This window comes from Gracilinanus agilis, chromosome 3 (assembly GCF_016433145.1).
Source record: "Gracilinanus agilis isolate LMUSP501 chromosome 3, AgileGrace, whole genome shotgun sequence".
Lineage (NCBI taxonomy): Eukaryota > Metazoa > Chordata > Mammalia > Didelphimorphia > Didelphidae > Gracilinanus > Gracilinanus agilis.
This window is the reverse complement of record NC_058132.1, coordinates 611,622,198-611,638,593: the sequence shown is the minus strand read 5'-3', so window position 1 is coordinate 611,638,593 and position 16,396 is coordinate 611,622,198. Positions and strand designations below refer to the sequence as shown.

Here is a 16,396-nt window from a genome sequence, read left to right as displayed (position 1 = left end):
GGGGGTGTCGATCGATTAGGGAATGGCTAAAAAAATTGTGGTATCTGATGGTGATAGAATATTATTGTGCTCAAAGGATTAATAAACTGGAGGAATTCCATGTGAACTGGAACAACCTCCAGGAATTGATGCAGAGTGAAAGGAGCAGAACCAGGAGAACATTGTACACAGAGACGGATACACTGTGGAACAATGGAACGTAATGGACTTTCTACCAGCAGCAATGCAATGATATAGGACAATCCAGAGGAACTTGGGAGAAAGAATGCTATCCATATCCAGAGAAAGAACCTTGGGAGTAGAAACTCAGAAGAAAAACATATGATCAATCATATAGTTCTATGGGGATGATTGGGATTTGGGCTTTAAAAGATCACTCTATTGCAAATACTAATAATATGGAAATAGGTTTTGAACGATGATACATGTATAACCCAGTGGAATTGCTTGTTGACTCAGGGAGGGAGGAGGGAAAGAACATGAATCATGTAACCATGGGAAAATATTCTAAATTAAGATTTTTTTTTTGTTTTTCTTAAGACTTCTAAAGAAATGTATATAGCAAACAATGAATAAATACATGACCAATTTCTGAATGAACTGGTGTAGACAGAAGATCAAGTTAAAGTTCAAGAGTTTCCCTTTAAGGGGGAATTCTATGTTGGTTTCCCCTTTTGTATTAAACCATGACAAAAAGGCTATAGGAGATTACACTTGTCAGTGGGACATGACTGGGACCTATAGAAGAAAATAACTGAGGCAATTGGGAGGTGGCCAGCCTGAAAACTGCCTGCTGAGTTTTTTTCTAGCAAGCACCTTATATCTGATACCTGGCCCCATCCCATCGCTTCCTTACCACCTTCAACTATGTCTCAAAGCTACAAGGGCTAATTCCAGTAGCTTCAAGCCGAAGGAAAAGAGAAAGCTTCTAATCCCATGGGGAAGGTGACTACTGAGAGGGGAGATTTGTTCCTCCATTCTTAAAGCTTGAATACGAATTACTTTTTCCAATGAAAGCACTGTTACAAATTGGTTAGATTCTATAAGTATACTTCAAGCTTCCATAGGCTGACCTGAGAACTTAAACCTATACATATGGAACATAAGAACTAAGGAAAATATCTTTTTTTCACAAAACCAAAAAAATGACCTTTTGGGATGCAACTTTTTCATAAGCTAGAGGCTGACTTTTGTGTAAAAAGAATTTATAAGTCGATCTTATGTTAAAATGTTTGATATAGCTGAAATAAATTGTACTTTAAACTTACATCTTTATGCTTTGTAACAATATTGTTAAATAAGGACTTGTCAATAACACCATTATTCCTCTTCTGACTTAGATGTAATCCAAAAAGAGTACGAATTTCATCCTCTTCTGGTTTGTAACATGGGTCCATCTAAAACAATAAAAATTAAAATTTTCTTCTGGCATGATTTTATTAAATTCATGGGAAATAAATAGTTCTCAAAATAATTTTTAGCAGGCTAGATTTTAAAAAAAGTAAAATTTCTGGAATATCTAGCATAATCATATCACTTGTCAAGTCATCTCAGTAGAAACAAATGCAAAATGGCTGGGCCCTATTATTTAAAATAGAATGTTAATGCACTTTACATTTCTTCAAACTGTATATCTTAAGACTAATAATCAAACACAACAGCCAACAGACATCTTTGCTTGCCAAGCATTAGCAGAAAAGTTGATCATTTTAAAAGACAATGGATAGGGCAGAACTAGCTAATGACATAAAAGAGTAAACCAAATCTTTTTCCTTCTAACTGCACAAAATAGCTAGTAAACATCTGTGCCTTTACAATGTCAGAACAAAATTTGATTTTTTTTTCTTACTGTACCCTTTAAGCTTGATAAGAAAAAAAGGAACTTTACTAGAATACAGAATTTTCAAGCACTTCTGAAAAAAACTGAGAGAACCCTAAAAAGTTCATATTTCTACAACTTGAAACACTTAGATGATGATACACTGCTAATATTTTAACAGAGGAAGGAAACCGAAATGTCCCTTCAGAACTTTAATGTCTTCAGAATACTGACGGAATTAATTAGGGGGGGGAAAAAAGGTCCTGGAGATATCTTTTCAGAGGACTTAACACAGAAAAGAAGGAAAGGCTAAAGGAACACATTAGAGGAGAAAGAAAAAAGTGGACCCACTATTTCTCATAATTGGGGCTAATGAGATGACTATACAAAGGGTTAAAGGAGTAAGCATCAGCTGAAATGGACAAAAAAGGACACACAAAATTCAAAAGGGAAAAACTGAGAAAAAAAGATGAGATAGATAGAAGATAAAATAAAATATCAAGGAGGGTATAGTCATAAACAAAATCTATTTCCTGAGGGGGGACCAATTTGAGAGCCAGGTCTAGAGACAGGAGGCTCCTGGGTTCAAATCTGGCCTCAGACACCTCCTAGCTATGTGACCATGGGCAAGTCAAAACCCCCATTACCTACCCCTTAACCATTCTTCAGCCTTGGAAGCAATACATAATATTGATTCTAAGACAGAGGGTAAGGTTTTAAAAAAATGTACTTCCTTATGCTGAAGGGTGGGACTGAAAGAGAAAAAGGAGGAGGAGAAGCAGAAGCAAAGAACCAGAATCTAAGGGGTTACCACCTTATATTGCTTATTTAGCTAATAATAGCTAAAAACTTGTGGAATGTGAATGTAGTAGAATGTTACTAGAAGGTCACAAATGAGAACAAAGATTTTCAGAGAATCCTGGTTTGTATGAACTGAGAGAAGGTGAAATGAGTAGCTTCAGAATAATGAATACAAAGCCTTTAACATTATAAAGAAAAAAAAAATCAGACTTAAGGAACTATGACTAACCATGTCTCCAGAAGTCTATGATACTGCTCACTCCCTGAAAAATCATAGTAATATAAAGCCAAAAGACAGACGTTTGGCTTGTGGCCAACTCTGAGGATTTCTTTTGCTTGGCAATGTTCATTTATGTTTTTCCTCACCTTATGCTTAGTTTTTAATTGGGGTGGGGGAAGAGAAATTAACACCAACAACTTCTGAAAAAAGAAGCCAGTGTAACATTTTAAAAGCAAGTAGAATGAAATGGTTTCATGTAGATTCCTTTATGTTTTCTGCTGTGTTTATGGAAAACATCTTTTTTGGAATCTTCTAAGAATTCTAAAAATATTTTTTAAACAGAAGAACATAACCAAGAAGGGGGAATATCTGCATGTGTAGAGATAGATATTAAATCATAGAGAACCCAAAAGGCAACACTGTATTTTGTCTTTAAAGGAAAACACAATATAAACCTAGGGATGTAGATATAATGGGAAAATTCACTGGGGAGAAGGGGAATTGTAAGGGAAGACTTTAGTGAGACTGGAAGGGCAAGGTAACAAAAAATACCTAAAAAACAAACAAACAAATAAATAAATGAGCACACGCGCGCACACACACATACACAAGCACACATTTTTAAAAATATATTATGTCTACACCGACCTGAAGTACACAGTAACTTCCATTCTTCTTTTTAGAAAGAATCTTCAAGGCTTCTTCTTCATATCCAGGTGCAATAATACCATCAGATACCTGTAAACAAAACAAAACAAAAAAAGGCTTGTTTTGCTTAGAAAAACAAGAAGTAATCACCTTAGTTACTATATGGCTTTAGAACTACTTTCTGAAATTGTAAATTGTAATTCTTAAAATCTATCCTGCATTTTCCCCCTCCAAAAGGTCTATTCTGTTCCATCTTTTTACAAGAGTTAAGAATTTCTTTCAGATAAGCATTTCCTCACTCTGGTTTCAATGCTCATTCTTATACAGAGAACTTCTGAATTGATAAACCTAGTCCAAATCTACTCATCAAGACATTTATCCCTAGAAACATCTCACTAGCACTTCTTCAATACCATTCTCCTTCAAAAAACCCTGCCCTGCCTCAGAATACTTCAGAGTATAGTAGATTTAGAGGTTGAAGGGTCAACCTATTCCAGCTTCCTTGTTTTTGAGGTGAGAAATTAAGGCCCAGAGAATTAAGTGATTAGGATTCCTAGAGTTCCAAAGCTTGCAAATTCTGGTATAATCAGGATTCAAATTGAAGTCTTCTGACTTTAAATTGAATTTTCTTTATACTATACCACATTGCCTTTTGAAACTTATATTTTCCCCTCCATTTCCCCATCAGGTGCCAAGTCTGACTGATCTTAACATCATACTATATTTTGATCTGTCCCTTCCTTTCAATGGGCATTGATACTATACTAGTTCAAGGCATATCACCTCTTGGCTAAACTGCAAATCCATCTCAAATCCATCATTTATACAATTAACAAATGAATCTTCTGACCTTTGAACTCCTTTAGTTACTCCCATCTCTACAGGATAAAATAATGACACTAATCTGGCTCTTCAGGCCTTCTATAATCTGTTGCTGATTAAATAATTAATCTCCTTCCAGCATTATTTTCACAATGCTCTTTCCTTCATAAACTCTTAATTCTAAAGAAGGTACAATATGCCTTAAAGCAATAAGAGCCAAAGACCATGTCCCACTTCTTAGATTAGCTAAGTTCTATTTATTTCTTATGAAAGCTCAGAAGTGACCCTGCAAGAAAAATACTTAAAAAACACCTAAATATTTCTAAATTAATTGATTAAAACTTAAATTTGGCATAGATGATGTTTTCTAGTAAGTATCTTGGAAATAATTTAAGAGCTTGTCTACTCTATTTCTGAAATTCTATTACATTTTAATAGCTTTGAAAAAGTCAAGTAAGGGGTAGCTGGGTAGCTCAGTGGATTGAGAGCCAGGCCTAGAGACAGGAGCTCCTAGGTTCAAATCCGGCCTCAAGACACTTCCCAGCTATGTGACCCTGGGCAAGTCACTTGACCCCCTATTGCCCATCCTTACCACTCTCTTCCACCTATGAGCAAATACACAGAAGGGTTAAAAAAAAAAGTCAAGTAAAATTAAAGGGCAATTAACACCTTAAAATCCATGCTGGAGGATACAATTTTAAAGGTACACAAGAATAAATTTTTAAGATCTCTCAGAAGATTCCAAAAAGAGTGAAAAAGATGACAGTGTTACCACTAAAAAAAGAGAGAGAGAACTACCAACTCATTATATTGTATATGTTGAATACAAAGGGGGGAAAAAACCAACCCCAAATACAAAAATGTGAGATAATCTACAATTCTATAAGTAGGAGGATAAGTCAGGGGACAAAATATAGTGACCTTGTTTCACCAAAAGGTAAGATCATGACTGTCATTGAGAAAGTTCTATTAAAAAACCCAAATAGTACACTATATATAATAGGAGGAAGAGAAGAGGACATAATGTACTTTCAGGGTTTGCAAGCTGCTCCCTATTGCCAAAACTGGTTAACACCAAGGGGCAATCAGTGGAAAGATATAGTGGGTTAAATGTGCCTGAGTATGTTACCAATGATGACTTGCATGGGAGAAATGTTACAAAAGAGAGCATTAAGGACATTTAAGACTGGGGAAAAGGAAGAGGAGAAGTAGTAGGGAAAGAGAAAAGGAGAGAAAAGAGATATGTAAAATGCTGCAGCACTGGGATGCATAAAAAACCATGCAGGGTAGACATTTTTATTAACTATTTATGGATAGGCGTATAAAATGATCATTCAAAATAAGAAGGCATGGTTTAATATCTGCACCAGTAGAAATATTAATGGAAATAGGATTTTAGTTCCCCTGAAATGTTGACTATACTTCTAAAAAATCACATTCTAAACCTGTAGGATCTAGGTTTTTCCACATATACCTGAAGAACAATTCTGTGTCCTATGCCAAATCTACAAAGGAAGAAAAACTATAACTCATGCTTTTTTAGGGGTGGGGGTGGGGGAAGAACAACAGGTCTCCCTATCTCCCCCAGGCTGGAAATGCAATGGCCTCTCGTGGACCCTATCTCAATACTGATTGGTCTAAGGGCTCTGACCTGTTCTGTTTCCAACCTGGAATGTTTCCCTACTCCTTAGGCAGCCTAAATTCCCCAGCCATATTGGTGTTGGACTTTGTGCAGATGCCTAAGAGCCTAACTTAGATTATAACTCCCAAGGCTGAACAATCTACCAGCCTTAGCCCCTTCATCAACAGCAAATTATAAGAGCACCACCATACCCAACTAACTGCTACTTTCAATAAAATAATCAAGAAAAAAATAAACTTTTTGATAAATTGGGTCTATTTATTAAAAACATCAATTATTTTAATAAGAGTTGCTGGATCATTAATGTATAAAGCTGTAACTCAGGATTTTTGAAGTACCTAAAACTGTTGCCTCAGCTTTTAGGTTTTTGTTCTCACTTTTTAGGTTTTCACTGATAACTTGCAAGTTTTATATAAAACACTAAATAGGTATCCTGTGAGGGAAAAGACAAGAGGTCTATGAAATGTAGTAATTAGATTAAGTCTACACTGTCCATCTTTAGATTTAATCACCAAAAGTGAAAACGCCTCCAATTTGAGGAGGTCCAAAACACACTAGAAGTGTGCTAGAGTAGGTGACTAAAAACAGAATCAACTGACTGCCCTGTAGGCAGTCCTAAGAGAAGAGTCTGTTGTGATTGGACATGCAAACTAGGGAGGCAGCACAGGATGTGAAGTGAACCCTTTAAAAAGAGTTGAGTGAGTCACAGGTCTTCCGGCTGGAGAACAGGACATGGAGGAGCTCTGGACCTGGGACCCTGAGACTGTGGTGAGACTATTCTTAATTTCTCTCTCTTAGAACTACAGGTGACCAAAGAAGGCTGATTCCTTTAATCTGCTAGGAGGTACTAGCCTCTGGGAGGCTCCCTTGATTGGGAGAAGCCCTTGTGGCTAAAACTCTTGTTAACTGACTTTTAGGCTCTGGCTGGGCCTCTGGAGTCCTGCCAGAGTAAAGCCCAGACTTGAATACAAATCTCTTACTCTACCCTCTTCTCATCTCTCTACTTCCACTCTCCTATATATTTGTAAATAAATTTCAATAAAAGTCAATTTTGACTTGAGGTTATTCCTTAATTGGGGAAATTCCCTTGGCAACCACCTTTTAATATATTCGACCCCAAAACTCCTTTTTTCCCCTTACAGAAAGCTTTTTTGTACAAGCCTATTTTTTTCATCAATAGAAATTTTAAAAATTAACCTATAATATTGAACTACTCTCCCAGTTACCCAGGCTCAATTTTCAAATATCATCTTTAACTCCTCATTTTTATTCACTTCATCTAGCCAAACTCCTGACAAATCTTGTTTTTAACTTTCACAAAATCTCTTGCTATATCACATGTTCCACTGAATTCTGGCCTTAATCACCTCTTATTCAATTCAATAAGCATTTAATGTGCAACTACTATGTGTCAGAAACTGTGCAGTAAGCTTTCTAATTGATCCTCTTCCTAAAGTCTATATATACCCACTCCAATTCATCTTCTACTCAGCTATCAGAATGATTTTTCTGAATTATAGTTCTGATCATGTCTCTCTCCTACACAATAATCTTGTTAAATAGTTTTGTGGATGTTAAAACCAGTGGAAATGTGGCTGGGGAGGGGGTGGAAAGTGGAGGGGAGAGCAAGAACAGAATCATGTAACCATGGAAAAATGTCCTTAAAAAGGGAAACCAAAATGAATAAATAAATGTTTTTGTGGGTTCGTGTGTTTAGCCTAAGAAATGTCAACCTATGAAAGTTTTTACAATTACTATCAACACTGGAAATGATTTATTAGTAATTTTTCAAATTATCAATGAATTTCATAATTTTGGAAAACAAATTAACTTTCTACAACATTGCCTATTAATTTCTAGGGAAAAAAAAGGGTTTTAAAACCCATGCATTCTGTCTAACAATCAGTACTAAGGTAGAAGAGTGTAAAGGATTAGGTAATAGGGTTTAAGTGAATTGCCCAGGATGACACAGTTAGGAAATGTCTGAGACCAGATTTGAAGTCAGGTCTTCTGGACTCCAGATCAGGCTCTCTATCCCCTGAGCCATCTTGCTGTCCCTAAAAATTCTAGAATAAATCTTAACTTGGCAACAATTCAATAAACAAGTTTTGTTAACTGCAAAAATTTATTATATAACAAAAGATATCAGTAATTTGTAAATGGAAGAAATATATATGTATTTGTGTGCATATATTATATTTATTTGAGTAAAATAGCTAGGAGATAGTTTTGAACATTTTGTTTTTTAAAAGATTTGCCAATACTTTTAAATAAATGGCCAAAAGTTTTTACTAACCTCTCTGGAGATAATTTTAGCAGTAGTGACATCACAAACATCAGATACAGCAATAAAATCACCAAATGATGACATTCTGTCAGCTCCTGCAAATAAATGCAAAGTGATATCTTTTTCAAAATACTAAAAGTTAATCTTGTGTTGCTTTGGGAAAAAATCTATAGGTATTATGAAAACAGAATTTCTTGGAATCATAATGAGAATTACAAAATATCATTTGGGGAAGAAAAACTTTCCCATAACTTTAATGAACAAACTCAAAGCTCATACTCATAATGTAAAACCCCAAAACTCGACCACCTCTTCTTACTTACCTATCACTGCTAATGGCAATACAAGAATTCTAGTCACCAAGATTTCAAACCAGAGAGCTATCTATCCCTAGATTTTAATCCAGGCTCTCCCACTTAGTTATCCTTGTATCCTTGGACAAACTACAACTTCAATTAGGCCTGTTAATTCACAAGTAAAGTGAAGAAGGGAGTGGGTGGATGAGATGACCACAAATGCTCCTTCCAATTCTAAGTATGTGCTCCTGGGATCTTCAAGTTGCCACGTTCTTGTGATTCTACCTCCACAGTCTTGCTTACTTACCTCCATTCTTCCTTTTTTACCCCTGACTATTCTAGGAGCTTTCTCATTGGTCTCTTTACTTCTAGGCTCTTCTCTATTCCATTCTTCACACTGTTATATCTTGCCAAAGCACAAAATAGAAATTCCTTTTTCTGTCTCCAGGGCCCTTTACAATATAGTTCTACCTTTCCATTCTTTTTATTCTCTTTAGTATTTCTTAAACTAACTTTATTCTTCTCAACCTCTACTCAGTTGTTCCCACCATCTCACTATCCCTTCTAGATATTTATAGCAAACTCCATGAAACAAACCACTACTGAAGCAACAAGTTTGACTAAACATCCATTCCTCTACCCAACTCCTATAAAAAGGCTGTTTTTCAAATCACTTAAAAACCTCAAAAAAGTATTCCACAAAAAGTACCTTATGTTACTACAATAGAATACAAAGGCATTCTCCTCCTATCATCAATTTGTTCTATGACCATAGAACATTAAACCATTATAGGAAATTGTTAGATTTCATTAAGATTGAGATTATAAAAGGGTGATTAGCCAAATAACACTATCATAGTTTCAAGATCACATAAAAAGCCAGATATTTAGATCTAGAAGAAACCTTAGAAAATAGTCTTTTCAAAAAACAATTGAAATAAAGCCCAGAAAGGTTAGTGCTTTGAGGGCCCAATATCAGGAAGGCCATTAAGTGCCTCTGCCTCTATTGACAGCCCATGACCAAGAGGTTTTCTATTGTACCACATTGCTTCAGAAGGCTTGGAAGTAAATTTATAAATGATTTTCACTTAAACAATATATTTAGATGTCTGGAAAACTTTTAAAAAGTCTCAAGAAAGATTAGATAAACGTCTTACAATTTTGATAAAACACTAAACCAAATTCAATAGCATAATTTGAAGAATCATTTGTGTCAAATTCAAAGGCAACATGTACTGTCTGGATTAAAATGATATCTACAAAGAATAATTTTCAAGTGCTCAGATATAATTTTTTAATTCCCAAGGGAAAAACCTAAAAAGCTGAAATCACACTCTAAGAAGAGGTACCATTAATTTCTTATCACAATGCTATTCAAGGTAAATATTTCTTTCCAAAATTAGTATTCTTCTACCTCTTGCTCTTGCATATGCAGTTGACAAAGGAGTAAGGCTCTTGTAGAGATCATGAACCATGCAAACTTTAGCCTCTTCCTCACTAAGTGGAACTCCAACAGCAGCACCTGGTGGACAAAACCATTAAATCATTCAAAACTTTGTACCAGGGCCTACAAATTGTTTAGTGAAAAAGCACCAGCAATATATGAATAGGAAGGGAGAACTAAATGGCAATTTTATTGGGTTTGGACTAATTATTACAGAAATGATTGTCTGTGGTTCTTGGGCTACAAGGACAAATAAACCCACTGCTCTAGCTTGTTGGGCACCTTTTAGATTTCTCAGAATACTAAATGATATATAAACATTAGCCATTTGAGCACATCGTCTGCCACCCTCTTGAGGAACACTGTGATCCCATTAGACTCTGGCTATGTTGTATATAATAAGATGAGGCCATCTCCTTTCACTATCTTCTAGGCATGCCAGCTCTCAAGGTAAGGAAGAAATCTGTGTGAAATATGAATTCCTTTTCAGTCCATTGGTTGCTTAGATCCACATTTATCCTATTTTTAAGTCAGTTTTTCCTTCTTTATCTTATTCTTAATCATTTGCTTTATGAAGTGTTCATTTTCAATCATTTGAGGAAATACAGAACATAAATTTGGCTTCAAAGAAACTGCTATGACCTCAGTTTCATTTCATTTCAATTTCCTGCCTCGGATCTTGATCTATATGATAATTATGTCACCTGCCCTTCCTATATTATAGGGGCACTTTAACAGTAATTTTGTTAATATCAGAAATGTTTGGGGGGTGGGGTGAGAGCTGGGTAGCTCAGTGGATTGAGAGCCAGGCCTCTCTAGGGACGGGAGGTCCTAGGTTCAAATCTGGCCTCAGACACTTCCCAGCTGTGTGACCCTGGGCAAGTCACTTGATCCCCATTGCCCACCCTTACCACTTTTCTGCCTTGGAGCCAATATACAGTATTGACTCCAAGATGGGAGGGAAGGAGAGAAGGAGGGAAGGAAGGGACGGAGGGAGGAAAGAAAGAAAGAAAGAAACAAACAAACAAACAAACAAACAAATAAACAAACAAGCAAAGAAGCAAAGAAACAAAGAAGCAAAGAAAAGAAATGTTTTGTACTACTCAGACGAAATCAACACATAAACTGACTGTATAACTTACAATGGTAACAAGGACATGGCAAAGATGTTTTTGGGCATCACAGACCTTAATAGCAGTTAAATACTAAAGATGTTAAAGGCATTAACTAAAATAAGATCAAGAAAAATGTATTTTGAGCATCACTAAGGAAAAAAAATTTGGCTGAAAATATGGTATATTACCTGCTGGACTGACATGCTTGAAGGAGGTAGCTGCTGAAATACCTAAAGCTTCCTTGAGTTCTTTTACCAGTTGCCAGGCATTCAAGGCATCGCACAGGTTTATAAACCCAGGGGATCCATTCAGAACTGCATATAAAACATATACATGCATTATAAAAAACAGCCAACAAAGTTCAAATGGAGAACATATTTCTTTTAATATTCTCTTTCTTACTGGATGTATACATACATACATACATACATACATACATACATACGCACACACACACACAAATAATTATGATGTAGACATAAGATATAAATCAAACAACACTGCCCAGTTAATAGTTTAACAAGAAAACATGCTCTTGAACTTACAAATAAATTGTAGGTCATTTTACCTAGTTAAAAACAACAGTAACAAAGGACATTTAATATGTAAAACCAATGAGGGACAGGATATTCATTCTCATAATAGTACCCTTTCTTTTCAAAGCTATTTTACTACTAAATTCCAAATGTATGAAAGAAATGTGTGGTCATGCCTGAGAAGATCACATAGTTAGTATTACTAGTGTTATAAGGAATTTCTGGAACAAGATGGACACCATTTGAGTGACAAGATCGTCAGTTGGAGACCTTGGAACATACCCAGGTGCCATGAGCCAGGGCCAAAAGTAGTTGGAGCCAAACTTATAAATACCCATCATGCACAGCACAAGACAGTTCATTCTGGAGCAATCTTGGGTGGAGGGAGGTTCAAGAGGGAGGGTAAGCCCTGTATATGCAATTCAACTGTCTTGCCTGAGAGACCTAGTGAGCTATTATATCTATCAGAGAGAGCTGAGAGAGCAGTACCACTATCATTCAAGAAGATCATCACCAGCCTTCCCTATTCTTTGGCTTGGCTCTGGCCAAGTCAAGCCAGAGTTAGTGAAAGGATGAAGAATCTCCAATCTCTACAGGATTCAGCAACCTCTATAGTTTTGATCAGTGGTTCCCAAACTTTTTTGGCCCACCGCCCCCCTTTCCAGAAAAAAATGTTACTTAGCCCCCTGGAAATTATTTTTTTTTTAATTTTAATAGCAATTAGTAGGAAAGATAAATGCACCTGTGGCCATCACCACTCCCCCTGGATCACTGAAGCACCCACCAGAGGGCGGTAGCACCCACTTTGGGAAGCACTGATCTAGGTAATTGAGCCTGATTTAAGACAAACACAAAAATTCCAAATTTTAAATTAATAAAGTTATATTTCCCAATTCTATCATAAACTAAATTTACCTTTACCCTTTTAGCTCTTTTTAAAGAATTCTCTGCCTGTTCTTAGTTTGCCAAGCATGTCTTAAGTAGACTGAATTATAGTTAAGCCTCGATTAGCTTGCTTTTCCTTGGGACAGAATTCTGTATTTGATATGATAAAATGTTTTTTGTCTGTGTGCTCATATATATGAAGTACTTTTTATTAAAGAAAACGGAGGAAAAAACAGAGGGTACAGGGTCCTTAATATACCAGATAAAAAAACTAAAGAATCTGACTATAATTTAAGCAGAGCCAAAGAAGGAAACAAAATGATAGGCTTAAGCAAAATACTCCAAGGAGGTAGAGACTGAGAAAAAAAAGATATTTAAAATAACAATTTTTGGAATAGCAAAGAACTGGTGGAAAAAAGTTGAGTGTTCGCTGATTAGGAATGGCTGAAAAAAACTGTAGTATATGAATATAATATTATTCCATTACAAGAAATGATGGCTCCTAAGGATTCAGAAAAACTAGGGAAAATTCCTGTGAATTGATGCAGAGTGAAATAAGTAACATAGTGTACAAGAAAATAGTGAAATGAATAGATTCACTTAGCAGCCATCTATCTGTGACTTCAGTGAATTAAAGGTGAATGATACTTCTGAAGAAGTATATATAAAGGGAGGGGGGGAGGGGGCATTTGGGTAGCTTGGTGGATTGAGAGCCAGGCCTAGAGACAGGAAGTCCTTTCTGATACTTCCCACCTGTGTGATCCTGAGAAAGTCACTCAACCCCCATTGCCTAGCTCTTCTCACTCTTCTGCTTTGGAAGCAATACATAGTATACTATGAGTGTGCCTTCAAATATGGCCAATCTTCTGTATTTGTTTCACTTGACTTTACTTGTTATCCTAGTGGTTCTCCTTGGGGGAAGTGGAAGGCACATTGGGAAGTGACAGCAATATTACAGGGAAAATGGTTTTAATGTATAAAAAGAAAAAACACCACAAATTCACTATCATCTTTGAAAGCTTCAGCTGAAAAAAAGAAAAACAGTCATATGGACCATATAAACATAACACTGACATATCTAATCCTTTGGAAACAAAGTATATGTTCTACAATTTGGGGAATGGCAAAATAAAGTGGGGTGCATAAATGTAATAGAATATTACTGTGCTATAAGAAATAAAATATGCAATGAATATAGAGAAGCATGGTAAAATTTACATGAACTGATGCAGAATGAAGAAATGTACAAATTTTCACTTTTTCAATGTATTGCTCAGCTATGTTGATTTTTCCTTTTCCTGACTTTATAAAATACTGTTTGTGAGATGCATTATGGGAAGATGGCAGAGTAGAGCATGAAGCTTTCTTAACCTCCTAATAACCCTGCCCCCCAGAAACAACCAAAAATAACTTCACAGAATCAATGCTGTAAAAGTGGCAAAAAGAAATAGGATTTGTGAAGCTGAATAGCCCAGGACAACTAGAGAAGGCTTTGACTTACTGGCCCTAGTCTCACCACTGCATGCTCTAGGGAAGAGGTGGGACAGTATGAGTGGAATTGAGCAAACAGAGTGGAATCAATAACCAGTAACCTCACCTAGTTTGCTGAGCCCCAGAGCTGACATCCCTGAGGGTGGAATCATGAGGCCAAGGCTCAAGGAGCTGCTGTGCCCTAAAGGCAGGAACTCAAACCTCACTGCTAACAAAGGAGGGGTTTTGGAAAGCAGACTAAAGTCCTACTCTGGATAGCAACAGTAATAGAAGGCCAAGAGGAAGGAGTGCACACTGTTGAGTATGGTTGCTGAGGGACAGTCCTCATCAGCTGTGGTCACTCCCAGGAAAGTGGAGTCTCTGCTTGCTGCTACTGGGGAAGGTGGCCTGCTTTTGCTTATAGCTGCAGCTGCAGGGGCAGAACTGTCCACAGACTCTTGATAGAACACCCAAGGTTAATCACAAACTGGGGCTTAAGTGGGAAGCCTAGAAGTACATCTAGCCCTGGACTATAAAAACTGGAATAACTAATAAAACCTAGGGGAAAAAAAACAAACAAAAAACCCTTAAACTGAGGTAAAACACCTCAATACACTAGGAACCCTGGATCTGTAGCAAAAAACCAATAATTAAGTCTACTGGCCTAGTCACTAAAATTAATAAATAAATAAAATTGAGCAAGCAAAGGAGAAAGAATCCAATAATCTATAGATATCATGTTTAAAGAGAAGACCTTGGCACAACAGAAGACAGTGAATTAAAAACATCTACTTCATTAACAGCAAAGAAATACAATAAATGGACATAATCTCAAAAAAAGCTTTTGGAAGAGCTTTAAAAGACCTCAAAAACCACATCAGAGATGTTGAAGGAAAATTAGAGGAAAAAAAAGAGCAATGCAAGAAAATCAAGAAGATTATGAATGAAAGATCACCCAAATGGAAAAAAAGATCCAGAAATTTATGCAATAAAACAAAAGAACTAGAATTGGACAAGGGATACTCCCAGGAAGTTACAGTCAAAAAATGTTTAGACACTATACTATAAGAAATAATTGAGGAAAACAGCTTAGAAATTCTAAAATCAGAAACAAAAATAGAAATTGAAAGAACCCACCAATTAGCACCTCAAAGAGACTCAAAGATAAAAATGCATAGGAACATTGTGGCTAAGTTCTGTAGTAGCTTCCAGGTTAAGGAGAAAATACTATAACCAACAAGAAAAAAAACCCAACAAATATTGTGGAGCCATGATCAGAATAACATAAGGAAATAGCCACAACATTAAAAAAAAACACAGAACATGAAATACAGCATTTAGTAGAGCAAAAAGAATTGGGCTTACTACCAAGAATAACATATCCAGCAAAGATGAACATAATTATAAAAGGTAAAAAAATGGACATTTAATGAATGAAAGGAGTCTCAACTATTCCTGGGGAAAAAACCCAGAACAAGTAAAAAATGTTAACCAGAAAGAAACATACAAAAGTAAAAAAAGACTAATCATGAGCAACCTAAAAGGTCAATTGTTTTGATTTGTGTATATGAGAAAATGTCATCTATGGCCCCAAAGAATGGCATCATTGCCTGGGTATTTTGAAGTATGGATGGAAGACTGAGGTGAATGTATGGTAAGGAGCCCAAATGGTAGTAGAAGAGACTAGGAGGAGGTAGGGTGAAATGGCTATTTCATATGCAGGAAGAATGAGTAGAGGAACAGCCTCAGAGAAGAAGGGATGGAAGACTGGTAGTACTAGAACTCTACTTTCTTCAGACCTAGTATAGAGAGAACATACAATTAGAAGTATAAAAATTTCTTATTGTACAGAAAAACAGGAAGGAACGGGGATGGGATAAGGAACTAAAGGAATAAGAGAAGGATGAGTATTAAGAAGAAATGAGGACAAGGGCATGATAAAAGGAAATGAAGGAAGGACTATCCAGAGGGAAGCAAGAGGTAGGGGGTTCAAGTGAGAGGAAAAGGAAGGGAGAGACATCTGAGAAGGGACATAGTGGAAAGGAAGAAAGAGGAGGACAAAGAAGAGGAAGAGAAGAGATAGAAATGCATAGCTAGTAACTATGGCAGTGAAGAGTAAATGGGATGAATCCAAACAATTTCTTGTGAGACAACAATGATTTAGAGAGCACAAATATTCTGCAAATGTCTTACTTCAACACTCATCATACCATAGAAGTAATTTTGCATTCCTGAGAAGTTGTGGTATTAGAACATTGGGCATGACCAAGCTGGAAAAAAATCAATCTTGGAAAAACTATGGCCCTGGCAATATATATTAACTGAGAACCAGACAAATAGGAACATGGAAAAACAGGCCTCATATTACATTGCTAGAGAAGCTGTTAATTATTTTTTAAAAAATGGAAAAA

General features: G+C 36.2%; 1 protein-coding gene across 1 annotated transcript in view; it reads right to left on the bottom strand.

Annotated features, from left to right (window-relative positions):
* The window catches only part of ATIC (5-aminoimidazole-4-carboxamide ribonucleotide formyltransferase/IMP cyclohydrolase), a 36,285-nt gene that overhangs the window by 6,070 nt on the left and 13,819 nt on the right, over positions 1-16,396 (bottom strand). The window contains exons 8-12 of the mRNA XM_044667522.1: positions 11,283-11,408; positions 9,950-10,057; positions 8,249-8,334; positions 3,489-3,578; positions 1,269-1,397 (exon numbers count right to left, since the gene is read on the bottom strand). Of these exons, the coding sequence (XP_044523457.1) occupies positions 1,269-1,397; positions 3,489-3,578; positions 8,249-8,334; positions 9,950-10,057; positions 11,283-11,408 (539 nt within the window). The remainder of the gene's footprint in view (positions 1-1,268; positions 1,398-3,488; positions 3,579-8,248; positions 8,335-9,949; positions 10,058-11,282; positions 11,409-16,396) is intronic.